This window comes from Hemicordylus capensis, chromosome 9, assembly GCF_027244095.1.
Source record: "Hemicordylus capensis ecotype Gifberg chromosome 9, rHemCap1.1.pri, whole genome shotgun sequence".
NCBI lineage: Eukaryota > Metazoa > Chordata > Lepidosauria > Squamata > Cordylidae > Hemicordylus > Hemicordylus capensis.
The window spans coordinates 4396394-4423661 of NC_069665.1; the positions used below are offsets into that span (position 1 = coordinate 4396394).

The window sequence follows — 27268 nt, forward strand, 5'->3', positions numbered from 1 at the left end:
CGATTCCGGGTAGACCGGCTAGCATATGACATTGCGCAGGTCGCTCTTGCCCTTTCAGCCCCTGCCTGGTTGCGGAGGTCACATCCAGCCTCTGCACACCAGAGTATGCAGATCTTGGGGGTTTCAGCGCGCCTCTGCAAGGCTCCCTATGCACCTACGGGTGCTAAGATCCAGAGCAATCCAAGAGGGTTTTGTATTTTTACAGCAATTGAGAAGCGACTCCAGAGCAGACACGCGCCTGCGCAAGCCTCTCCCCGTTTGTCATCTCTTCTATGTGAGGGTGGAAAGAGCTAATCAGCCTGTCAGGATGGCCGAGCGGTCTAAGGCGCTGCGTTCAGGTCGCAGTCTCCCCTGGAGGCGTGGGTTCGAATCCCACTTCTGACAACAGCTGCTTTTTTAATCGTGTTTTTCTTCAAACCAGTTTTTATGCCTGTGCTTTTGTCTTAAGAACCCCTCGCAGCTTCCCTACTCCCTCATCCCGCGGGAAATGCAATGTGCAAAGAGCAGAGCTCAACGGGCAGCCGAGCTGAGCGCTGGGGAGTAAGATCGCGTCGAACTGGAGGGGATTTAACACGCTTCGGAGGGCGCTGGGGGACACGAGGAGCAGGCGAGCGGGCTGGTCTCCATGGCTACCAGGGGCTGCCCACCTCTCAAGCAGTCCGTGGAAGCTGTGCATTTAAGAGCAGCCGGCTCTGCCACGAGAAGCCAGTGACGAGGATATGCAGACGCCCATTTTACCCGCACGATGTTCCCACGAGTCTGCTCCGCATGCGTGATAAGGAGGTCTTCGCTATTGCTTGGCAGAGGGGCCCAGGTGCAGACAGAGCAACTCCTCACTGGGAATGGGGCAAAAGGAAAGATTGAAAGAAGCTTTGGGGGATGGAAGATATGCGGGGGGGGGGGGGGGCGTTTGAGGATTGAAGTGGGGTGGAGTTAGGGCTGCCATCTGAAAAAGAGGGAGAGGTCGCCTTTTCCTTTAAGAGCTGCACATAAGTAGGAATTTCAGCAGGTGCAGCTTTTCTCTCCCCGGGCTGCACGACAAGCTGCACCTGTTGAAATTCCCTCTCCTGTGCAGCTCTTAAAGGGACAGGCGACCTCTTTCCCCTTGGCAGCAGTTCTAAGTTCAGTAAAATGAGGGCTGGCCTGGAACTCCGCAAGTGCTGGGCGGGGGTCTGCAAGAGCCAGCGCGCGCTCTCCCTCGGGGCTTGGGCCATCCGAATAGGCTCCCAGTTCGTCTCCATTCATGCCTTGCAAAGCGGCACCTGCGGATTCCTGCCGGCGTGCGCGTGCCACACGTGTTAGCTCCAGCGGCGCGGCTGCCCACCCAACCCGCTTGCCCTCTCCTCCACTGGTCGCCTGAAGACAGCTGACTTGGCGGCCCCGAGCCTAGACTCGTGGACTCAGAAGTCCGTCGCCTGTCCTCAAGACCGCGGAACTTCTTCCAGAATCCCCGGTCCGTGCCTAAGGGCTTAGTTAGCACCCCGCCCCCCGTCGTCCGGTCCTAAGTTCCTTGTCCTGCTCGGGAGGAAGTCCCAAGAAGGCGCTCGCCGGGCTTACTGCCTGCCAAGCCAGGATCCCGGGGCTTGGAGCCTCCTCCTCCGCGTTGGGCCCTCGCTTGGCTGTGGGAGGCGGACGGCGAGTGGGAGGCGAGAAATGGCGTGTGGCGCGCGGCGCGCGTGGGAACCCAACGCGCACGTGCGTTTGGCGAGTGGGGGCACTTGGGACAGAGCCAATATTGATTGATTGATTGGAACGACTCTGCTCCTGTGCCTGGCACGCACACATGCAGCAAGTGGGGGTCCCGCCGCACTGTCCTCACCAGGCGGCGGCTGCTGGCAGAGGAGCAGCAGCGGAGTTCCTCTTGGAAGAGGTGGCACTCCTCCTCCTCGTCCTCCTCCCCCGGCAGGCAGGGCTGTGCCCGCGCCGGAAAGGGTTAAGCGCTGCCGCTGCTTGGCGACGGCTCCTGGGGAGTCGGCGGCGGCGGCGGCGCTCCTGGCTGGCCCTGCCCTCCTCCGCCCCAGCGCGCAAGCCAGCGAGAGCGCACGGGCGGACGCGCCCTCCAGGCAGGCACCGTGAGCCGCGCGTGAAGGCGCAGCAGCTCCACCGCCGGCGCCCCTCCTCGCCCTGCAGAGCCGCGGCGCGCTCGCTCCCCCGGCTGCCCCCGCCCGCCTTGCGCCCCCGCCCGGCCAGCTCTCCCTCTCCGCGGGTGCCGCCGGCAGGATGCCCGAATTCCCGGCGAAGGTCAGCACCCGCACCAGCACCCCCGCGGGGGCGCACGGTGGCTCGCTCCCCGCGCTGCGCTCCTCCGCCGTGGATGTGGATTTCCTGCGCTCCCTCTTCGGGGTCTTGATGGCCGTGGAAATCGTGAGTAGGGCCAGCCCACGCGTAGGGATGCCTCTCGCCCCGGGGTGGAGTCGAATTCTCAGGCCCCTTGTTCTTGAGCACGTGCAGAGTGCCTGGCAGAGAAACTAGTAAGGACGGTTCTAGAGGAGAAGAGGCTGCCCCCCTCCCCAAATTTTTGTTGCAGACATCGAATATGTGGGACTCCGCTTGCCCACCCATAAATGCACTTTGCCTTGCCCCCCTCCCCCAGGTTCAGACTGGCCCATAGGTCAACAAGGCATATTCCTGGGGCACCCTACCCACGCGGTGCCCCTGCGCCCCAACTCTCACCCGTAATTACCTATTCTGCTCAAAACCTGGCACCCTCCCCACATACATTCCGGCGCCCTCTCAGTGCCCCCAGTCTGGCCCTGCCCCCCCCCGCCTCCGCCTTTTGGTGCTTCCACTGGAAACCTGATCAACAGAAATTATTTTAATGACTTGTATATCACTTTTTCTAAGGGGGTGGGAGGACCCCAAGGGATTCCCAAGATACAGATAGCTACACCCTTTCTTCCTACTAAACCTGAAAGGAGAGTTGAACAAAACCTGTTTCTTCCAAATTGTTGCCTTGGGGATATCTTAACTTTCTACTCCTGAGATGTAAAGGGTACTGGGCGTGGGGAGGAACTGTTCCCTAGACACCCCCCTCCCCAGTTTTAGCCCCTCTTCCCTGCATGGAGGGAAGAGACAAGTGGGGGTGTGTGTTGAGAATGGGACATGGCTACTCCCAAGCCTTGTTACCCCAAGGATTTTGGAGTGGGGCAGTTAGTTATTTCTATGCTCCTGTGGAGGACTCAGGATGGGGTTGGTCTGGTTCTGGGTCTCCCATCCAGACACTTCAGCGGAGGTGTTTGTATCATGTGGCCCCAGACCAGGCCCTGCTGGGATCCAGTGCTTTCCCCTTGAGGGCTTTCCAGCATAGAGGGGCCACCTCCAAGCCCCCCTGAAAATCACACAGGAAGTTTTTCACAGGGGGCTTTTAAAGCCCTTGAACTCGCATCTCCTCCGGAATGGAAGGGGGGGGCATTCATATATCGGCCAGATGTACCCTGAAATCCCTGCTGTGAGTTATCAGGGAGCAGCTCACACACAAGGGGGCAAAGTGCATGTATAGATGGGTGAGCAAGGTCCCACTTATTAGATTTCTGAAACAGACATGGATGGGGGGGGCAGCCACTCTTTTGGAGCACTCCCCCGCACCCCCTCTTTGGAGCCACCCTTGCTCCTGTATCTCTAAGAACCGGAGTGGCTAATCTGAAGTACTTCCGCTATGGTTGGACTACAATTCCCATCCTCCCCAGCTGAAATAACCTATGATCGGGGTGATGGGAATTGCAGTCCGGCAGCAACAGCTGCAGGGTCTCCAGTTGTGCACTCCTGTCCTAGAATCAGAGCAGATGTTGACAGGTGCAGCTCTTCTTCCCCCTTCATGATTGGCTACCTCTGCCCCAGTCCCATCTCTTTGGAGCTCTTTCTGCTGCGTTGTTGCCTTTGTCATGGGACCAGAAATGAAGAGCGTTAAGAGTGAGGGCTGGAGCTATCAGGACAGGAACACAGGAAGCTGCCATTTACTGAGTCAGACCATTGGTCCATCTAGCTCAGTATTGTCTACACAGACAGGCAGTGGCTTCTCCAAGATTGCAGGCAGGAATCGCTCTCAGCCCTGTCTTGGAGATGCTGCCAGGGAGGGAACTGGGAACCTTCTGATGCTCTTCCCAGAATGGCTCAGTCCCCTGAGGGGAATATCTCACAGTGCTCACACATCAAGTCTCCCATTCAAATGCAACCAGGGTGGACCCTGCTTAGCTAAGGGGACAAGTCATACTTGCTACCACAAGACCAGCTCTCCTCTCCATTGACTCCTCAAGACAGGTAATCTTGGGTGCTGGAAAGCTAGGAGGATTGGGGCCTTGGCCCACGGTTGCCAAGTCTCTGGAGGGGGGCTTCTGGGACGTTGCTGCTTCCTGGCCCTTCTCATGCTAAGCACTGGGTAGGGGTCGTAATGAGTGCTTCTGAGCATGTACAGAGTGCCTTTACTGCTCCAGTCACTAACCACAGCCGGCACCATGCACACATCCAGCATCAGGGGGATGGACTTGCAAAGCAAAGATTGTGAGATTGGTCCCGGATTCACAAAGTGTTGCTTCGTTGAACAGTTAAGTTCTGGTGACTGGTTGTGCTTCCTTCCTCTGAAGGGATAAGGCCCCTCCAGAGGAACAATTATATTCTTCTATAATTGTTAACTGGATATCTGTGACCAGATGTGTTTCTGTGCCTCAACAAGACAAGTTGTTCTAGGGAGCCATTACCCCAGTAGAGGATAGTGCATGTTTCAGAAGGGTAACAAAAATGTCTTACAGTAGGGTGCTGGTTGTGTTACTGACCAGAGTGGGAAAGGCCATCTGGACATGCTCAGAGGCCCTTGTTGTTTTATATGCCTTGTGCTCAGGACGACGGGCTGATCCAAGTTGGCCTGCCCACCGCACAATTAGGAGTGTGAGCACGTTCCACTCCCCCTACCGGCATCCATCCCGCTTCTCGTGTGTGTGGGTTGTGTTGTCTGAACTGGCCCAGTAGTCCCAGCCGGCTGATCCATTTGCATACAGTCCGCTGCTATGGACAGAGATCTGTAGATCGGGGCACTGATCCAGCACCAGCGCTGGAACAGGAATGGCACGGCACAGCTCCAAGCCCCCCTGGAAACCACACAGGAAGTTTTTCACATGGGGCTTTAAAAGCCCCTTGAACTTGCATCTCCTCCAGAATGGGCCAGATTTACCCCAAAGTCCCTGCACATTATGGTGGAGCAGTTCACACACAATTTGGATTTTTCACTGCGCATTAGAGCGTAGCCCGATTTATATCCGGGGTTAAAAAAATCCACTATTTATGTCAGTTTTTTGGGACAACTTTGAGGTCGCATTAAACCTTCCCAGTAAACTTGTGGTCAAGCCTGCTGTGTGTAAACTTCCCAGGGGAGGCTCATGAAGACAAAGCAGCGGTTCTCTCACAAATTGGGCTGTGATGGTGTGGTGGTGGTGGGGAACACACACACACACACACACACACACACGGATCCATAGGCAACCTCTTCTCTGCTGGACCCATCAGTCTTGTCTGGTGAGCAATGCATAGGAAGGTGCTTTTTACTGAGTCAGAGGGTTAGTTTCATCTTGCTCTGTATTGCCTGCAGTGCCAGAGATTCTCAATGTTGGGTCCCCAGATGTTATGGGACCAACTCCCATAATCCTCAACCAAAAGCCGGTGGGGCTTATGGGAGTTGAAATCCTGCTCTACACTGACTGGCAGCAGCTCTTTGGCATTTCAGGTGGCTGTTTCCAGATCCACCTGGAGATGCTGCCAGGGACCAACCTTCAAACCAGTTGCTCAGCCACTGAGCTCTGGTCTCATCCTCACAATGGGAAGCTGCCATAAACTAAAGTGTGCCGTCAAGTCGGTGTCGACTCCTGGCGCCCACAGAGCTCTGTGGTTTTCTTTGGCAGAATACAGGAGGGGTTGACCATTGCCTCCTCCCACACAGGATGAGATGATGCCTTTCAGCATCTCCCTATATCGCTGCTGCCTGATATGGTACCAGCGGGGATTCAAACCGGCAATAGCTCAGTATTGTCTACACCAGGGATTCTCAACGATGGGTCTCCAGATGTTATTGGACTTCAACTCCCATAATCTCCAACCAAAGGCCACTGGGGCTGAGGATTATGGGAGTTGAAGTCCAGTAACATCTGGGGACCCAACGTTGAGAATCCCTGGTCTACACTGCCTGGCAGTGGGATTCTCCAGAGTTTCAGGCAGGAGTATCTCCCTGTCTTACCTGGAGATGTGGCCAGGGACTGAACCTGTGACTTCGTGCATGCAAAGCAGATGTTCTGCAGCTGAGCTATGGCCCTTCATGGTGATGGGGAGGGAGGCGGCCGCCGGCCTGCCTCTGGATCCAGCTTGGTTCCTCCAGATGTCCCATGCCCTCTAAAACAGGCATATCAGGCAGTTTTCTGATTTTGTTCATGTTGTGTGTGTTCATGGGGGAGCATTTTAAAAAGTAATGGCACCCCTACCTGTTGTCCGAAGTGGTACAGTCCATTCTCCACCTCTAGGCTCTCATTCTGCGCAGAAGTAGATGGATGGAGCCCCCTTCACGGCTGCTTCTGGCAGGTCAGCTACCTTGTCACATCTAGCCTGAGAGTTAATGGCTGGAATCTGGACCAGTGAAGCACTTTGCACAAATGTGCTGTAGAAACACAAGGGTCTTGCACTCACTAGTTGTGCAAGGTAGTTGGGAACTGGCGCTGCAGAGTACTGGCTTTGCACTGGTGCGAGTCTCCCTGCCCTGGTGCAACAAGATCCACAACCTGTGGTGTGTCGCCTCCTGGGAAGTCTCTGCCGCCATTTACATGGCAGGGAATGTTGACGCAAGAGTGCATTTTCAGGATTTTGCACAGCTGCCTGTCTTGAGGGTGTGCAACATTGCACATGAGCTTTGTTGGTCTGGATGTCAACCCACTGAGTGGTTCATTGGAAGCTGCTTTATACCACGTCAGTCCATAGGTCTAGCTCAGTATTCTCTACACTGACAGGCAGTGGAACATGGGAAGCTGCCTTATACCGAATCAGACCATTGGTCCATCTCGCTCAGTATTGTCTACACAGACTGGCAGCGGCTTCTCCCAGGTTGCAGGCAGGAATCTCTCTCAGCCCTGTCTTGGAGATGCTGCCAGGGACGCAACTTGGAATCTTCTGCTCTTCCCAGAGAGGCTCCATCCCCTGAGGGGAGTATCTTCCAGTGCTCGCACATCAAGCCTCCCATTCAAATGCAACCGGGGCAGACCCTGCTTAGCTAAGGGGACAAGTCATACTTGCTAATACAAGACCAGCTCTCCCGCCCCCGTATCCTGCACCTGACTGCCTTTGAGTACAGGAGAGGGTGTGGTGGCTTTTCCTATTTACCTTATGATGACGTGTGATTTTTGTGTGCACATCCAAAGGCTAAAGTAAAGTGGCCTCACCTGAACCCAGATCCATCCTGCATCTGATTCTCGGCAGAGAAAGACAGGAGTCTCTCTTCTCACCCAAGGTGGGAAATAACAATCCTGACTGTCTTGTCCAGTCTGGCTGCCTTGAGAATTGTGGATGAGTGGTCAGGAGCCCGACAAAAGAATGTTTCTGTTTCTCGAGGCCTGAGAATGGTCTCCTGAATGGCAGTTCACCTGCAGGTATCTGAAGCCAGAGCTTTCATGAGGTGTGTATAATAATCAGTCTCTTTCTCTCCTCTCTCCCTCTGCACACATACTATATGTGTAGAGAGAGAGAGAGAGAGACTATTTTTAAAGTTGCAAACAGAACTCCATGGAAATAATATTTGGATTCTGGAACGATACAGTTAATAAAAAAAGAACAGTATAAGTTTATTGTTGATTAACAAAACAGAAATATAATGGGCAAGACATTTTGGCTTCTGCCTTCTTCTGCTGCTCTGATGATATAGGAAAGGTGTAGAGGCTACTGTATCTTTCCTATAACATCAGAGCAGTGGAAGAAAGTGGAAGTTGAAATGTGTTGCCTGTTATATTTTTTTGTTAATCAATAATAAATTATACATATGAAAAATCTGAGGATGCAGCTTTGGCATGTGGCTGACATTGTTTCCTGATTCCCAGATCCTTATTTCAGGAGTCCCCAACCATTTGGCCATTGTGGCTAGGAATGGTGGGGGTTGTAGCCCAACTGCATCTGGGGACCCAAGGTTGGGAACCCTTGCCTGCCTTGACACACCCCTGCCCTGCGTGAGCATCCTGGATAAGGAACTGAAGTTTGCAGGAGCATCTAAGAACGGGGAACAGGGAGCCAGCTTTCAAGACTGGTGCCCTGGCTGTTTTTGTAGGCTTGCTCTGAGTAATAGAGAATTTGTGGTTTAGTCTGTGCTTTTGAGTGTGTCGTTCCCACCCACCCCATCCCTCCATAAGTCACAGGGCAAGAGACATTGAAAAACACCACCACCACACTCTTAGAATTTCAGGAAAGGGACCCTTTCATTTCAGAAAAGGCGGCTTCCCGCTATGGCTATGTTCCTTCCAGCTTAGTTTCTCAACTACATCTGCTGTTGCGTTTTCAGTGGGAGAGCATCTGCTTTGCATGCAGGAGGTCCCAGGTTTGGTCCTTGGCAGCATCTCCAAGTCGGGCTGGGAGAGATTCCTGCCTAAAACCTTGGAGAGCTGCTGCCAGTCAGTGTAGACGGTCCTGAGCTAGTTGGACCAAGGTTCCTTGGGCCATAGTGCAGTGGCCAAACGAGCATTTGGGAGACCCAGGTGCCAATCCCTACTCGGTCATGAAACTCACGGGGTGACTTTGGGGCCAGTCACCATCTCTTGGCCTATCCGACCTCACAGGGCTCTTGTGAAGATTCAGCGGTGACAGGGGGAGGAACAACCATGAATGTTGCCTTGAGGCCTTTGAAGGAAGGGTGGGAGGTAAACAGAAGAGGAGGGAGAGGCATTTGCCAAGATTCAACAGCTGAGCTGGTCAAGGTACAGTTCCACTGTTCAGTTTGTGAAACTGCAGCATGAGTTGGAGGAAGGACTGTGGGATTTACAGGCACTCGGAATATGCCGGCCATGAGAGCAATCTGGAAAGGCAGAAATGAAATGGAAGGAAGAAAGAGGTGGACTCTTGGGAATGACGCGCAAGGTCACCTGAGCCTGTCTCAGCATGGGTGTGCTGGTAAGCAAGAGTTGAGAAGCACATGATGGGCCTGGTTGTTGTTGTTCCTAAATAAGCACCATATTGTTTCTTGGTTTTTAAACCTACTTTCCTTAAGGAAAACAAGCTTATGAGATCACCCAGCATTCTGTCCCTATCAACTTTGCAATGCCTGGACCAATATGAACCAAACTGGGTACAGTTGTAGAGACACCTCAGTTGGTGGTGATGCCATCCACCCTGCTTCAAGATGGCAGATGTCTGAACGTTTGAGGTGCAAACAATCTTGACCAAATTTAGTCCAGTTATAAGTCAAAATAGTCAAAAGAAAGTAGGAAGATTAGTTCTTACTAGAACTTCTTGTTTAAAAATTAACCAAGTGGTAAAGGTGCTCAAGGGAGTCCTTTATTTATTTATTGGAGGTTTGTCAGTAGGGAAGAGGAGGGTGGCATTTGTAGCCACTGTCCAATCTGTGTTATGCAGAGCTGGTTTCTGCTGCAAGCTAGGAGAACTTTAGAGCTCATTTCGAGTATTTGAAGAGCATCCTTTTTGAGCTGTGGTGTTAATGCTGAGCTGTGAACAACAATTTTGACAGCAAGTCAAAGCCGTTTGAAGTTATCCTTGAGGATGAAATTTTGAGAATTATCCTAGATTAGGATAAATCATTTTATAGTGTGACTATTAGTATAATGGATATTTGCTTTCTTTTTGTTTTTAATACTTTAATACAATTTAAAATGTGTTTTCAGGCATTATATGGGATTCATTTGGAGCTTCAGAATCACAAAAGAAATGACTTTTTATTTTGCTCTGTATAGATGTGTGCTGTACTCAGACGCCTTTAATCTAAATATTTCATATTGTTGTTAAACAAAACAGATTTGTTTGTGTTTGCATGCTTTGAAGGTTTGCAGTTGTCATAAGCACCTCTCCCTGCTGTGTCTTTGCAGACAGCTTGTGGTTATTCTTAAGGACCGTGTGTTCCAGTCTTTTAAAGTAACAGGTACCCCCTAACTTCTGAAAAATCTATATACCACCTCAAGGTTCCCAGTGGAATTTATATTTACAGTAATATGTGCCATGTGTTGGAAGAAGGGCTGTGTATATAGGGCCACAATATGACACATGTCCAATCTAGTGTGGGCACATAGGAAGCTGCCTTTTACTGTGTCTGACCATTTGTCCACTCACCTCAGTATTGTATACACTGACTGGCAGCAGCTTGCCAGGATTTCGGGCAGGAGTCTTTCCCAGCCCTGATGCTGCCAGAGATGGAACCTGTGACTTTTTGTATGCAAAGCAGATGCTGTACCACTGAGCTTACAGCCCCATTCCCAAAGGGGAGTAACTTACAGCGCTTACATGTGGTCACCCATCCGAATGCAAACCTGGGCAGACCCTGCTTAGCAACAGGGAAAGTTCATGCTTGCTACTGGCTCCCCACCTAAAGCAGCAATTCCCAACCAGTGGCATACCGGATGTTGCTAAACTACAACTCCCATCGCCTCCAGCTGCAATCTGTTGTGGCTGCAGATGAAGGGAGTTGTTCAGTAACAGCTGGAATACCACTAGCTGGGAATCCCTGACCTCGAGGGTTGCAGGGTTGTGTCTGGCAGGGATACACAACTTGAGTATATAGCTGGTGTTGGTCAAAAGTCGGAGGGCTGAACCCAGGGCTGCAGAAAGTGCAGGGTGCTTTCCAGATTAGACCCTGCAACGGGGTCACGTCAGATCTCGGAAGTGTGCTTCCACACTTCCTGCGTCATGACACCGCAGTCCCTATGTGGACAGCAGAGTGCTGTTCACATTGCCAATGCCTTGTCTCGCATTTAATTGCTGTGATATAGAGCTAGGATGTCGTCTATTTGGTGTGGGAAAGTTGCTGTTTTTTCAGGTTGTTAGTTCCTGCGAGACTGCTCCCCCTGCTGTTTACGTTTTCAGTGCAACTTACCCGAATGGAGGCATTTTGCTGCTGTTGAGCAGCTAGTCTGGAAAGCGCCCAGTATGCCCAGTTAGTCCACTCCCAGGGAATATAAAGTGTTGTACCAAACAATTTGTCATTGCTTTGAGAAGAAGAAGGGGTGAGAAAGAAGGAAAAATCGAGGCAGGGAAAATAGAGGGCCAGGGGGTGGGAAGGAGGACAAAGAGAGGAGATGTTTTTTAAAAGCAGTAACCTCACCATCCTCCTCCTCTGGACTGCCTCCCTTCTCCCAGGGATACCTGTACCACTGGTTGAGAAACTCTGGTTTAGGAGCACCTCTCTGGTTCTTGTGCTTAAAAAGCAAAAAGGAAGCATCAATCCACAGGAAGCTGCCATATACTGAGTCAGACCATTGGTCTATCTAGCTCAGTATTGTCTTCACAGACCGGTAGCGGCTTCTATAGGTCTCTCTTTGAGCCGAATCTGGAGTATCTCCATAAGCAGGCTTCCCGGTTCCCTCCCCTCACCCTGAAGTCTGCAATGGGGTCACTGGCCAGGCCTCTTGCTATCGTGGGCACACCTTCTGTTCTTCAGAGTCTTGCCTGACGTTGCCTCTGGGTAGGGCCCCTGTTGTCAAGACAAACCATGGGCTGTGCTTTTGGCAACCGTATGTGTGTGTGTGTGTGTGTGTGTGTGTGTGTGTGTGTGTGTTTCATCTATTGTGGGGGCTGGAAGTGGAAGATGAAAAAGGAGGCATTGTCCAGGCTGAAGCAATAGCAGAGCCTCTGGGAGCCGGAGCGTTTGTGTTGGAGACAAACAATGTTGTCCCTTTAGCCACACAGCATCGCTTTCACAGCCACAAGCGATGGAGACTTCTGTAGCGTCACCGGTGGTAAATCAAGAGGCCAGACAGCTGCCTTGACCAGCACCGCTCCCCTCCCTGCCCTTTCTGGTGTGCAAACAGAGGCGTGCCCCCCCCATTGCAGACACACACACCCCGTTGCAGACATGTTCCACCCCAGCTCCCCCACCCCAGTGTCTGCTCCCGGCTGCGTAGCCTTGCTTCTTGTCTGTGTGGCCTCCTCTGAGGTTTCTCGGTCACACTCGTGTGTGACGGTCTTGAGAAATGTCTTTGTGCATAATGCAGGGCTTGACAAATATCTTGTGGTTCCCAGGTGACAGGGAACCACAGGATATAGGGTTGCCATGTCCCCCGGATTTTGGCTCCTCCAGCCGGCCGCTACATTTATTTATTTATTTTTATTTATTCGATTTCTATACCGCCCTTCCAAAAATGGCTCAGGGTGGTTTACACAGAAAAAGAAAGAAAGAATGAATTGAATGTTAATTTCCACCTGGATTTACACAGATTTCAAATGTGCTGCCCGGATTGGCTGGATTCTACTCTGGATCCGATCACATGGGAGGGCAGGGAAGGAGGAGAAAGCATACAAATCAAATGGTGCTGCATATGCAAATTATGCATATTAGGCCACCTGGATTTGGAAGCTTGAATACACAGCTACACAGGAAGCTGCCTTTTACTGAGTCAGATCCTTGGTCCATGTAGCTTGGTATTGTCTTCACGGACTGGCAGCAGCCAGGTTTCAAGTAAGGTTCTTCAAAGGTTTTCAGCAGCAGTCTTTCCCAGCCCTACCTGGAGATGCTGCCAGGGATGGAACCTGGGACCTTCTGTGTGCAAAGCAGCTGCTCTAGGGAATGTTCTGAAATGAACGGCAGGGGATGCCCACTGAAAAGCCCTGGTCCTTCCGAAGAGCCATTGGCCACTTGGAAATTCCATGGCCCTTTGGAAGAAGCAACAGAGGAAGCTGCCTTCTACCGAGTCAGGCCCTTGGTCCATCTCGCTCAGGATTGTCTACCCAGACTGGCAGCAAGGTTCTTCAAGGCAGGAGTCTTTTGCAGCCCTACCCGGAGATGTTTCCGGAGCCTTCTGTGTGCCCGCCACGGTCATGGGCAGTGTCCCCCCGAACAGGGATTCCCCGATGTTATTGACAACAACACTCATCATCCCCAAGCAAAAGCCATTACAGCTAGGAATTCTGGGAGTTGTAGTCAACAACATTTGGGAACCTGTTAGAGGCAACACTGGTCATAGGGCAAGGCAGCGTCTGGCCAAGTGTCCTCTGTAAGAGGGGTTCTCAGACTACAACTCCCAGAATCCCCAGCTGCAGTGGCCTTTGGCTGGGGATTATGGGAGTTGTAGTCCACAACATCTGGGAATCCCTTTTTCAGGGAACACTGGTCTGGCCCCTTGTTTTAGGCTCTGCAATACCTTGGGGAGCAATATTTAATAAGTGAAAATAATTAGAATATGTAGTATTAATAGAGCACCAAATGTTATGCTCCTCCGTCAGATCAACACTCTGATATTGATATTCTTGTAGCGTTACTAAATTTTGTGCTGCTGCAGCTTTCAGAATCTGCAGATGGTGTGATGCTACTCACTAAGACAGGAATGTATTTTAAGAACAGTTATTTTGGAGTGCTTTCTAATATAGATAGATTTAGATTTGCTGCTGCATGTCTTGTGTTAATGTTACTTAAGATGCTAACGTGATTAAGTCCAAGTGCTGATTTATAGGTGTTTGTGGCTAAATGTTTAAAGATAATACTCAGAGATTGTTTAGTGATAATACTCAGCTCAGTTTTGGGCAGTATACAAATATGCTACTGCTATTTATATACTGCTTTTCAACAGAAGTTCCCAAAGCGGTTTACGTAGAGAAACAGTAATAACTAAAGATGGATCCCTGCCCCCAAAGGGCTCAGTTTCCAAAAACAAGCAAACAAACAAAACCCATAAGGTAGATACCAGCAACAGCCACTGGAGGGATGCTGTGCTGGGGCTGGATAGGGCCAGTTGCTCTCCCCCTGCTCAGTATGAGAGAATCGCCATTTTAAAAGGTGCCTCTCTGCTCAGTTCGCATGCTAGATAAATAAAATGTGGTGGATATTTTAAGCATTCGATGTGTAACTAATGTGCTGTGTGACGAATGCTGGCCGTTGACCATACTGAATTGGATGGATGTGAAAGCCCTGAGTATTGTGTGTTGACAGCAACAACAACCCTGCGAGGCAGCCCTGGGGCCTTGCTAGGTCTTTTAGAGATCCTGCTGGCAATGCAACTCGATCAAACTCCACCTTAAGACTAATTATACATCTTTTAAAAAAGTCTCTGATAATATAATCAGCGTCTCTGGGACGAGCAGGCTTGCAGCTCTCTCCCCTGCTCTGTGCAGGAGCCGCCGCTGCTGCTGCTGCTGCTGCGCTTCCTTTCTGGAAGAGGGCAGGGAGGGGTCCAGTGAGGTTCGGGGCTCTGGGCCTTGGGTTGGGGGCCCGTCATGCCCCACGGGCCACCCCCTCATGATGCCCCGCCCCTGCCTGTGGCTTGGTTAAGAGAGGCTGCTCCGTTGGCTCTGGGCTGAGGCGGGATTTGAACTGGGGGCGCCCCTCCCCGGCTATCAAACTTAGCCGCCAGCTGCACCAGGCGGAGGAATCGTTGTCTGTCTTCCTCCCAGCCAAGAGCAGCCGAATCCACCAGAGCAGCGACAGGCAGATGCTCTGCAGGGCCTGTGGTTCAGCTCCAGCCCCCACAGGCCGGCCTGACAATGGGGCCCCCATCTCCAGGGGGGTGTCGCATTGCTTGGAGTGGGTGGGTAGCCATAGCAACCGGCACCAGGAGGTGACATCCAGGCTCCTGGATACCCAGGTGCTTGAGAGAGAAACAAGAGCCGATTCGAGATGCTGCCTTCCCCCTCGTATCCTGGTATCCCCCTCGTATTGCTAGCTTTGAACTGCTGCACGGGATGGGGTGCGGGGCTGTCGGTACACGCTGGCTGTACCTGTTGAATTGCTGCATGGCTGGTTGTCTCTTGCAAGGAAGCCGTGTGATGGCAGAACTTAGCAACCAACCATGCCTGTTTTAGGAGGCACTAGGCAGGGGTGGAGCAGTTGCGGGGTGAGCCAAACAGCGGGCCCCCTCCATCTACACCCCCTGCGTGTGATGTCATGTCCGCGGGGGCGTGGCTTGGGCTCCAGAGGGGCCCCGAGCGAACTCCCCCCTCCCCCTCCCACACCCTGGAGAGGGAGAGAGAGGGAAATACGTCCGATCAGGCCGCCAGCGCTGCCTGAAATGACAAGCTGAGAGCTCGCTTGGGTTCTCAGGAGCCCAGGCATGGCAGCGGGTAGTTCCCTTGGGGCTCCTCCGCAGCCTGAGCCATGCCCCCCTGCACGCTTCGGCAGCCCCTTTCATTGGCGGCCCGGGTTCTTTGAACCCGTTTGCACAGTGGTGGCTCCGCCCCAGGCTGGAGCCACCTAATGCCACAGCAAGGGAATGACTTGTCTAGGAAGCCAGAGGTCGCCAGTTCGAATCCCCGCTGGTATGTTTCCCAGACTATATGTATTGGGCATCAGCAATGTAGGACAATGTTGGAAGGCATCATCTCCTACTGCGCAGGAGGTGGCAATGGTAAACCCTTTCTGTATTCTACCAAAGACAGCCAGAGGGCTCTGTGGGTGCCAGAAGTTGACACTGACTTGACGGCACACTTTACCTTTAGGCAGGGGTGGGCCACGTTTGCCCACCCTTGCAGACTAAAGCCAAGAGTTTTTTTCTTTTTGGGTTAGTGTATCCCCCCCCCCACACCTCAAAGCTAGAAAAGCGAGGGGGGATTTGAGGGCAGTGATGGGGATAGGGTTGTGCCCCCCCCCCCACTTCACACCCCCACTTATCCCGATGCCTTCTCCTAAAGTGGCTTTTTCTGATTTAAGAGAGTGGGGGATGTTCGGCTTGGGACTCTGGCTGACTTTTGTCTGCTCTTCTTAATTCTGCAGCTCTGATAATTTCAAGACATGCTGTTTCTGTCCAAATTAATGACCCCTAAAAGGGTATATGAAATTTTGGGGTTACGGGTGGTATAGTTCAAGTTAACATTTCAGAAGTTATTCAGGAACATAGGAAGATGCTTTATACTGAGTCCATCCATTGGTCTGTCTTACTCAGGATTGTTTGAACTGACTGGCAGCGGCTCTCCAAGGTTTCAGACAGGAGTCTCTCCCAGCCCTACCTAGAGATGCTGCCAAGAACGGAACCTGGGACTTTCTGCAGGCAAGCATGCAGATGTTCTTCTACTGAGCTGTAGCCACATCCCCTAAGAGGAATACCTTGCAGTGCGCTCACATGTAGTCTCCTATCCAAATGCAAACCAGGGCTGACCCGGCTTAGCAAAGGGGACAATTCAGGCTTGCAACCACAAGGCCAGCATAAGCCACTGGGCCCCCTGGAAGTAGCATGCTCATTGGCGTGTGATTTCTGGGTGCAAAGATGAAAAGGCTTAAGTTTGGATGGAATATTTGCTGCAGAGTAATCGGAAAGGCAGGGCGTTCGTATGTCCTGTTCTTCCACACCATTAGTGTTGTGCTTATGTAGTGCTATTAATGTACAGAACAACATAGCAAGGCAGGTCCCTGCCCCAAGGAGCTTACAGTCTAAACCTACAGTGGGGAGGACAACAGAGAGGAGGGAAGCATTGAGAGCCAAATTAAATGCGTTGAATGCAAGCATGGGCCATTATGTATAGTTCCTGCACAATCCCATGCATTCTTGCGTGGGATTCTGAATTCTCTGAACTCTCGGGGAAAGACTTGTGCCTTGTGGTGGTGTAACAGACACTATCCAATAGGTGCCCAACAAAGGCCATGTGCACATTCTGCACAGCATTTGCTATTCGTAACAGAGGTGTTTGCTGGGAGGAAGCCTATAACAGTAAGCTGATTGTTGGGGAAACTGCTATTTCACTGGGACAGAGCTGCTGCTTGCTCAAAGAAAGACATCTAAATTCTGCGCAAACACTTAGGAATGTAGGAAGCTATCTTTTACCAAGTCAGACCACTGGTTCATCTAGATCAATATTGTCTACACGGAGATGCTGCCAAGGCGGGAACTTGGAACCTTCTGCTCTTCCCAGGGCAGCCCCATCCCTTAAGGGTAATATCCCACTGTGCTCACACCTGTAGTCTCCCATTTAAATGAAAACCATGGCAGACCCTGCTTAGCAAAGGGGACAATTCATGCTTGCTACCACAAGACCAGCTCTCCTCCTGGGTAATAGCTTCACAGTTACTATATTTAGAAAACAAACATACAACCTTGGGTTGAAAAGACCTTTGGGTAGCTTGTCTCCTGGAACTGAGGGTCTGGGGTCGTGAGTTTGGTGATCAACGCTCCTTTCCTTTTGTGTCCTGCAGGTGCTGGGTTGCTTGGTGTGGGCCCTGATTGCAGACACCTACTACCAACCGTACCCTTCCTATGGCTGGGTGATGTTTGTTGCGATCTTCTTCTGGTTGGTGACGGTCATACTCTTTGGGATGTACCTTTTCCAGCTTCAGCTGAAGCTCTACATGATCCCTTGGCCGATCGTGGTGAGTATTGTGTCATTTTTAATAATATCCAGCCATCCCATTCCCAGCATGATTGTCTTTTCGAGTGAATCAGCTTGCATGATATGACCAAAATATGTCAGTCTTTGTTTAGTAATCTTAGCTTCTAGCGATATCATTGGTTTAACTCGATCTAAAATGTCCTTATTCGTCATCCTCGCTGTCCATGGGATGCACAACAGTCGCCTCCAACACCACATCTCAAAAGTCTCCATCCTTCTCCTATCTGCCATCTTCGAAGTCCAAGTTTCACAGCCATGTGTAGCTATTGGAAATAGGGTTGTGCGTTTTGTTTTTTTTCTGTTTTGTTTTTGGCCCGAATCCGAAACACCCCCATTTTGTTCTTTGTTCGAAATCAGCCAATCCGAAACACCCCAATTTTGTTCTTTGTTCGAAATTGCAAAATCCAAATCCAAAATGTTTTGGATTTTAAAAAATGGCCCCAGGGAAAAACTAGTGGGCGGAGGTGGTAGTGCCCAATGGGTGGAAACTACCACCCAAATTTCAGAAGAATTGGACAAAGGGCTGGTTTTTGGTGAATTTTTGAAGTATAGGATTTTTCCCATAGGGAAGAATGGAGGTTTTAGCAAAAGTATAGCTTCATGTTGGGGGGAAAGGGGTGGCCCAGAGTAGGGTGGGTGGTAGTGCCCAGTGGGGGCAAGGAAGCTGTCAGAATTATTTCAAAGGAATTGGGCAGAAGGCTGATTTTTAAAGATGTAATGGAGTTTACGCATCTGTAAAGTCCTTCCCCATAGGGAACGATGGACCTCCATAATTCCTGCCCCATAACTACACTTGGGGGGCACCAGGGTGGCCCAGAGCGAGTGGTGGTGTAGAGCACATAGGGTGCCAACCACCCCCATAGGTTGTTAACCCATGGAGTACTGGGTTCTGTTGTTTCTGAGATGTTTTGAGTGTAGATTCAGATTCTCTGGTAGCATATGAAAGTGGATTCATGGTTTGTCATTGAAAATCTCATATGCTACCAGAGAATCTACACTCAGAACACCTCAGAAACAATAGAACCCAGCACTCCATAGGTTAGCAACCCATGGGGGTGGTTGGCACCCTATGTGCACTATACCACCACTCACTTCCGGCCACCCCAGTGCCCCCCAGGTGGAGTTATGGGTCTGCTGAAACCTCCATTATTCCCTGGGGGGGGGAACCTTAAAGAAGCATAAACTTCAACAATTCCTAAGAAATCAGCCCTTTGCCCTATTCCTTTGGAATCTGGGTTGCGGCAGGCACCCCTTGGGGCACTGCCACCTAACCCACTGTTTTTCCCCTCAGGCCCTCTTTCTGCCCCGAAACTGCCCCAAAGACATTTCAACCAGAAATTCTTTAAAAATCAGCCCTTTCCCCAATTCCTTTGGAATCTGGGTGGCAGCAGGCACCCATTGGGCCACTACTACCTGAACCACTCTTCTGCCCCCAAAGCCTCCTTTCTGCCCCGAATCCACCCCAAATAACATCAACATCACACATCAACAACAGCAGAGCTTTGGAATAAAATCAGGCAGATTTCCAAAGGTCATGCACATCCACATCCCCCCTGCCCGAAATGCAATTGATCTACACACAACAGTGTGAAACAACAGCAATGAAATGCACACTGCCCCACTGGCCAATGAGGGTAAATGCACACTGCCCTACTACATCTAGCCAATGAGGGTAAAATTTACCCTTAAATTTGCCTAAAAGGAATAAGGAGGCAATTGCCAGCAGATCAGCTCATGCTTTTGCTGGCCAATCTGTGGGCTGGAAGGGCTGGAAATTCAAACAGATGTCAAAACTCAAAATGGAGACTGAAGGAGAAAGACTGTTTGCGATTGCAAAATGGAGTTCCAAAACAGCCGAAACTACAAAACGTTTTGTATCCAAAACGAAACGCACATCCCTAATTGGAAATATTATTGCGTTGACTAGTCTGCATTTGACTGGGAGACCTAATATCTTTGCTCTTCCAAATTTTACTCATGCTGATCACTGAGGTTCTTCCAAGTGCTATACGCCTTCTGATCTCAGGAATGACCATGGCGGAATTAAAGGAAGCTGTACGAGATAGGCGTGGAGTGCACTGATAGAGAGAGAGAGAGAGAGAGAGACACTAGATTGTGGCTGCCAGGGGTGCGAAGCTGCAGGGATGGGCAGGGACACAGTCCGGGCGCTCCCCTCCTCCAGGGTCTCAGCAGGGGCACAAAGCAGCCGATAGGGGGATAGGGGAGCCATCTCTTTCGCTTCTTGCCGCATTGTTTTTTTTACAGCAGCTTCGGCTTCCACGATCCTTTCTCCTTCCTTCTATTACTCTACTTGGCCGAGAAAGTAGGAATCTCGTCCCCACCGCAGCTGCCATTATGGTTAGCCCTTTGCTTTCTGAATAGAAATCGTATGCTGCTCTTGCTATGCCCACAGTTGGCTCCATCACTGAATATGGGGTCACGATTGATTTTATCACCACTCTTCCTGTCTTCTCTTCTGTCCTTCCCTTTGTGGTTGACTGTCCAGACTGCTCTTCTGGGTGAATACCCACAGCAGGTTCAAGTTCTGTAGGATGTGGAAACTAGCGTTGACTTCTGGTAACGGAACCTCCCCGTTTATTGCCTCTGTCTAAGTGAGGCTTGTAACCGTTGGGGTGGTCCGCCCTGGGCGGCGTGGCTATGGGGCTCTGTCCATGGAGAACTCCTCCTGCACTTCTGAGTTTGTGACCACACCACAGTTGAGGAGAGGCAGCCTGCTCTTTGGGGAGCCGTGTGGTTCTGCAGGAGCTTTTGCACACATGAGGCTCCAGTGCTCTCATGTAGACCCCATTACAAGGTGACTGACCCAAGAGCTGCTCCTCTTGGGTCAGTCAGCTTGTAATAAGCCTGTCCGCTAACCGGACAAAGAGTTAACATGGTGATTCTCTTCATTTAGAGGGGGAGAGTAACTGGCCATCTTAGGTTTCTTTTTAGACTATGAGCCTATTGGGGACTGGGAGCCATTTTTTATTTTATTTTCTCTCTCTGGTGGAAAAATGGAATATGAATATTTGTTCTTGTTGTTGCTCTGAGGAAGCCCTACATGGAGTCCTTAACTCTGCAATTCCCTTGTAGGCTAGGGACAGGGAATTTTGCCGGGGCCCGGAGGAATCAAATATCAGGAGTTTTGAACTACGTTTATCACATTACTTTACTTGGGATTTTTATTTTATGGTGTATTCTTATTCAGTTTAGGCTTTAGGGGCACTGACTAGTAAAGTGACCTAAATGCTGTGTAAATATTACCAGCAGCAAGCATCTGTGCTAGTTAGCCGCTGATTAAGCACCCCTGAAATCACTGAGACAAACTAAGTCATGATAAGCTTTAGTCTCATTCATTTCTCTGGTTGACATCCAGACTAAATTACTCCCAAGTAGTTGTGTTGCAAATAGTCTTAACGAGCAAGGATTCTCAAAGAGAGGTCCCTTGATGATGTTGGACTATAACTCCCATCATCCAAATGCCATTGTGACTGAGGGTGATGGGGGCTGTAGTTCAAGTTGGAGAACCCCTGCTGTAGAGCAACTCCTGAGTAATAATGTTGAGTAACTTAGTCTGGGTGTCCGTTAATGTGACTTAATAATTACTAATTCAATCTGAATGCTGCCCAGTTATGACACCAGAAACTTCCCCGAAAGGAAAAATCAAAGGCAAGCAGGTGACTTTGTAATCTTTTTTTAGCTGGTTCCAACAACAGTATCAACTTTCCATTTAATCGACCGACAGGCCTACCTACAAGTATGTGGGGAAGTGAATATGGTGAGACTCCCCCATCTCCCCCGCCCAGCCCCTCTGTTCTAGATGTATTACTTCTGTGTTCACCTTTGGCTTATCAAGAGGGGCTACCAGGATTTCAAGTGTGTTGGTTTTAGTTCTGTTCTGATTTTTTTTCTTGTAATCTTTCAATCGTCATTTGAGTGTGCTATAAGTTGCTTTGTGTATGCCTTGAAGCCAAGAATGTGACCGAGAAACTGGACAGATAAATCTTCAGCTGTCCCCTGTTCAGCAAAGAGGCACCTTTTTAAAAAGTGGTGATTCTCTTATATTTAGCAGGGGGAGAGCAACTGGCCCTACCCAGCCCCAGCACAGCATGCCTCCAGTGGCTGTTGCTGGTGACTATTTTATATTTCCTTTTAGATTGTGGGATTACAGGCATTTCCAACACTGTAAAAAATGTTAGGAAGCTGCCTCCTATTGAGTCTGGCCATTGGTCCACCTTGCTCAGTATTGCCTGCACTGACTGGCAGCGGCTCACCAAGGTTTCAGGCAAAAGTCTCTCCCTGCTCTACCTGGAGATGTTGCCTGGGATTGAACCTGGGACCTTCTGCATGCAAAGCAGATGCTCTTCCACTGAGCCACGGCCCCATTCCCCAAGGGGAATATCTTGCAGGAGACAGAGCTCATAGAAGTCACCCATCCAAATGCAAACCAGGGCAGACCCTGCTTAGCACAGAGGACAGTTCATGTTCATTACTGCAAGACCAGCTCTCCCCTAGTTTTTGTTCTTGTTTTTAAAGGAGTGACACCATTCAAAACAAAACAAAACACCCCAACAAATTCATCCTTAAACAGGCTTCTGCAGAATTTGCAATGTAATGCTGGCATCTGAACTAAGAGAAGTGTGTTGGCGTTGTCAGGCAACGAAGCAAGCTGAGAGTAGTGAGAGGGTTAATTTTGCAGAGAGGCCGCAAGCGCCTTCCCTTCGCCCAAGAACAGCAAAGCCCCTCCTAGTCCTCCTTCCATTGTGCCAGAGCAGAAGGCAGGCACCGGGCAGCAGTGACAGTACATCCTTTGTTGCCCTTTCATAACCAGTAGGACTAGAATTCCTACGGCCATCCCAGCATCCAGGCCTGCCAACATTCCCAAACCGAATAGCAGCCCTTTGCGGCTGTTTCAGCACTAATCAGCCGAGCGTACTCTGGCGGTGGCCAGAGAACCTCCTGTCCCAGAAACAGACCCACAGAACTTAGAGGGGATTGCAGGAGACGTTTCAGAGCACCCAAAGAGTAACCCAGACTTAATACAAAAGGCAGACTCGTGGCGACTTGTTCTCCAGCAAGGCAAACCTCGCGTCCTCCTGCCTGCACAGTTCAGATGATAAACACACATGCCAGTGAATCAAACGCCGGCTCAGTCGTCAGGCCAGGGAAAAGAGCTGGTCATGTGGTCACAAGCATGACTTGTCTCCTTAGCTAAGAAGGTCTGCCCTGGTTGAACAATAGAATCTTGCTCTAAATCTCCCTTTTCTCAACTTTGGGTCCCCAGATGATGTTGGACTACAACTCCCATCATCCCCAGCTACAGTGGCCATTGTGGTTGGGGATGATGGGAGCTGCAGTCCAACTCATCTGCACTAGGCTGAGCTTACACAATATCTTGTAGCGATTCTCACAGGATTTCTCTCTGGAACTTTAACCCTTTCTTTACATCCTTTCTGAACTGTGGTGCCTGGAACAGAACGAAGTGTTCCAAATAAGTGCTTATGACTTCCCAGTCTTAGACATTATTCTTTTGTTGATGCACCCTAAAATGGATTTAGCCTTTTATATTGCAGCATTTCTGCAAATCCATGTAAATGCCTGCTTGGGGTGAAGGCAAAAGTAGCACTTTAAGTGTGGCAGAAGTGGTTTGAAGTGCTTTTGCTGTATTGTTCTCAATATAATTGAAGACACATTTGAATCTCTTGGCGCAACCTCTGGAGAAAAAGGTTCTGCAATTCCCCAGCATTCTGGGGGAAGGCCAACTATGTCGGGTACATATTGGCTAGCACCAGTGACATCACAAACATACCACCCTCCTCTCTATTCACAGTTCTGCAATTTGCTTAAAATCATGCATGGGTTTTGTTTGCAAGAGGAAGGATGAACTTGTATGTGTAAACGCTGTTTTAAAATATATTTAGGGAAAGGGAGGCACCACACTTGAATCGTGAGAGGAGTAGCAAGAGTGAATGGGTCTTGCTGTCACATTGCTCACGCTGCAAGCGATAGCAAGAAGCAAATTATGGCTTTTCACTGAGGAATTCAGCCACAACACTGGGAGGTGGAGTCAATTTCACATCAAGGTTCTGGTTTGTGATCTTGGTTATTAATGCAAAAGAGGGGTAATACCCAGACAAAAGTGTAATACAAATACAAAAAGAATGATCACTAACAATGTGAAGTTTTAATATGGCGTAACGTTACAACTTCATAAAAGATTCGGAGTCATGAAATATATTGAACAAACAACAAAGAGAGAATAAAGATAATGACAAAAATGAATACGGTGGATGAATGAGTGCTGGGTTTCTCAAACTTGAGTCATTGTGGCAGGGGATGATAGGAGTTGTAGTCCAGTGTCTGGAGACCCAAGTTTGAGAAATCCTGAGCTAGGGTTTTGTTTTCTGGGCAGTGGGCGACCATTGAACAAAGAACCACATCCTTGTAGCCAGACTCTGGCCAGGTCAGGCTAATGGGGAATTAATCAATTTTACCTTTACAAGGTTCGAGTCCTACGGTGACAGCTGTTCGAAGTATTCTGCCCGTCATCACTTGTAAGTCCCACGCAGCACTGTAGAATGAATGACCATCTCTCTTTCCTCCCACTGCCCTCCAGCTAGTGGTATTCAACACTGCAGCTGCTGTCCTGTATGCTACGGCTTTCATCACGAGCGCCGCATCGGTCGAGCCCTTCTCCTGGCCACACTCGCCAGATTACAACAGAAGAGCTGCTGCTTCGGTAGGTAACCACTTGGGCCTGCCTGTCCCGTACGTGCAGATTTGTAGCCCTGCTAGAGGTGACCTGCTAGTCTCAGTGCTTCTGCTGAACCTCTTCAAATGACTTCTGGAGCCAGTGCTGGCCCATGAAGTTTTGGTGCTTGGCCCCTTTCCTTTCTTTTTAGTCTACTTTCCTTAAGGAAAGTTAGCTTATGAGATCATCCAGCTTTCTGTATATGTTCTATCAACTTTGTAATGGACCGATTTGGACCACATTTGGTACAGCTGTAGGGACACCTCAGTGGCGTCGTTTGTAATGTCATTCACCCAATTCAAGATGGCGGTTGCATGAACATTTGAGGCAGATGTGGGCTAACTTCTGAAGATGGCAGTCATCAATTAAGATTATAGTGAAAGGAAAGTATGCAGAGTACTTTCTTACCAGAACTTCTTGTTTGGTCTTAAAATCGCCCCTGCTCCCATTTCTTCCTTCTGTATGCCTGCCATTTCCTTCCTTCCTTTTTCCTATTGGGAAGGGAAGAGAGAAAGCAAAGAGGCATCATTTTGCCCGGCTTTCCTCTTCAGGGCATCCATGAGCCAGCATCTGGGGGAACGAATGCTCCTTGTGATTATTGACAAGCTCTACACTCCTAGAGATGGAAAGCAGGTGATAACATACGTCACAAGGCTTCCAGCTTTCAGTGTGTTCTCATGCTTTGATTGTCCTGACCTGCTGCAGCCATATTTGCCAATGGTGTGTTAAAAGCTTTAAAATCATAAAAAAAACCTACTGTAAAATTGTATTGATGTCAGAGTGTCTTGTCTTATGCTTTTATTGTCCTGACCATTGGGGTTGCAGCAACTCAATTTGCCATTTATTAATTCTAAGGAATGCTGTAAGCCACTCTGAGTCTTTTGGTAAGAGCGGGATGGATATAGAAAATTAAATGCTGCTTTAAAACCATTTAAACTTTTAAATGAAATGAAAATTGGCAGGAATGTCCTCCAAGGATTACTTCATGCAGAGTACAAGAACTTGTTCCTTGTTACCCTCTGTGCAAAGATGCCTGCAAATTTACCCTAATCGTTCAGGGGGATAGGGACCAGTGTTCCCTCTAATCTAAAACATCTGTGCACAGAATAAGTTTTGTTCTGGGCTGCGGTATCAAAACAGTGTGTGTGCATGTGCATTCAGAACAGGGCCTTCCTGATTCAACCTGAGCGGGATATAAAATTAACTGAGCGGATATTTTAAAAACTTGTGCGCACGCACCTAGAGGGAACACTGGTAGGGATAGAGAAGGGGTAATGACACACAGAAAGCGGCAAGTGCAGTGATGCCATCCAGGTTTGGCAACCGGTAAATGCTGCTAAAAATCACGATGAGCATTTGTCCCCGTGGGATGGTGATGCTGACCAACTCTTGTGGGCCCAGATCATGGCCCGGGCACGGAGTGGCTGGCTTGATAATGCTCCCTGGTAGGGGGAAGCCCGCCCCCCTCCCTCCAGCCACACTGGCATGGTCTGCAACCATTTGTCCCCACAACATTCTGCCCCCCTCCCTGCCACCAACTGTACAAAAAGATGGGCCTGTCTTTCGAGGACATCGTTTGTGCCCTCGGTCCCAGCTTGTGGTGCCAACAGTGAGCTAATGCCCAGGAGCTGGGACGGCAGCTGAGGCGACGCCATCCATGACATCAGGGGCGACTCCAGAACAGCTCGCTTGGGGGAGTGAAGGGCTGGCAGAGAGTGTTGTTCGGGGAGCGAGGAGCCCAACCACATCTGGGCTCCAGGATGGGGCCCCTCCCCGTGCCCCAATGCCTCTCCTCTTGTCTTTGCAGTTTTTTGCTTGCCTTGTGATGATCGGCTACGGGGTCACTGCTTTCCTCAGCTTCCGGGCCTGGAGAGGGTATGGCAGTAACGCGGCCACCAGCCAAGCAGCCGTTTCGAATCATGCCTGAAACCTGTGGCTTCCTTTGAATCAACGTGATGGCTCTTGGCGTGGCAGCTGGGGCTGGCGGGTGCATGCTCCTCCCTCTGGCTTTCTGTTCCCAGCCCCACCTTTAGCATGGCCTGTGCCCAGCATGCCTGCTCTCTGTGTGTGTGTGTGTGTGTGTGTGTGTGTGCGTGGTGTGTCTTGTAATGCCACCTAGAGCCAGTTAAGTGTCCACCCTTCCCCACCTCGCACTAATCCACGTCCTTCACAGACTGGCTGTGCAACAGAGACAGAGCACTTGGGAAGGTCAGCAAGGGAAGAGACGATTTGGGGCTGGAGCACTCCTTCAGGATTCATTAGTGGGTAGCCACAGCATAGCTTGCATGTGCCAGCTAGAACTCGCAGAGCATCTGAGGTCTCCCCACCCACCTGTGTTCACTGCTTTCAAACAGACCCAGTGTATGCACAGAGCAGCCTTTAAAGTGTGAACTGTCAAACAGTGTGACATGAGAGATCTGGCTGTGGTGTTAAATCGGCGTTAGCCTCTTCACATGGGCAAAAGATGGGTATTAAGGTGGTGTGGCCTGTAGGTCTGGTTCACATGGATATATCTGGCTTGATGTCTGGCAACTGTGTGTGTGAATGCCCTGAAAAGGCACTGCGTGTTCAGGGGAGAGAAGAGTTCTCTCAGTCAGGATTTGAATGCTGATGGCCTAGTCATGCCTGCGGTCAGCGTGCAGGCATGAGCCAGCCCAGAGGGCGTCTGTCTCCAAGGAGGGCCGCCTTAGCACACTTCACATTTCAGCACTAAATCCACTAAAAAGCCACCCCAGCACCCCTTTTGCCAGCCACTTTGCATTTATTGTGTAAATAATGTGTAATAATTAACACATTTAGTAATAGCAAGGATGCTTCGGGTGGAAGTATACAGCAAGTATTTTATTATTGATTTCTAAACGATGAACAATTTTGTTTAAAATAAACCTAAATCTGTCACTCACTGTTGACACTTACTAGGCTCTTATTTGGTTGCTCTGTGTGAACTTTGTCTTTGAGTAGGTTTACCCTACCGCTGGATAATTGGCTTTACTCAGCCAAAGCACCTCTGTCTTGTCTGGATTACGTTTCAGCTTG

The 27268-nt window shown here is 50.1% G+C and overlaps 1 protein-coding gene and 1 non-coding gene across 3 annotated transcripts; both read left to right on the top strand.

Annotated features, from left to right (window-relative positions):
- Nucleotides 1–301: 301 nt before the first annotated feature.
- On the top strand, nucleotides 302–384 carry TRNAL-CAG (transfer RNA leucine (anticodon CAG)). Its single transcript has one exon. It is a non-coding gene; the product is annotated as a tRNA-Leu (tRNA).
- Nucleotides 385–387: 3 nt separating this feature from the next.
- Nucleotides 388–27134, top strand: PLLP (plasmolipin). Of its 2 annotated transcripts, none has more exons than XM_053270707.1 (4): nucleotides 388–814; nucleotides 17288–17461; nucleotides 24098–24220; nucleotides 26040–27134. In XM_053270707.1, exons 1-4 carry the CDS (start codon nucleotides 746–748, stop codon nucleotides 26157–26159), a joined length of 486 nt encoding a protein of 161 aa, XP_053126682.1. In that variant the 5' UTR covers nucleotides 388–745; the 3' UTR covers nucleotides 26160–27134. The 2 variants fall into 2 exon arrangements, with proteins under 2 accessions (XP_053126682.1, XP_053126681.1); XM_053270706.1 differs by lacking the exon at nucleotides 388–814 and adding an exon at nucleotides 1765–2364.
- The last annotated feature ends 134 nt before the right edge of the window (nucleotides 27135–27268 follow it).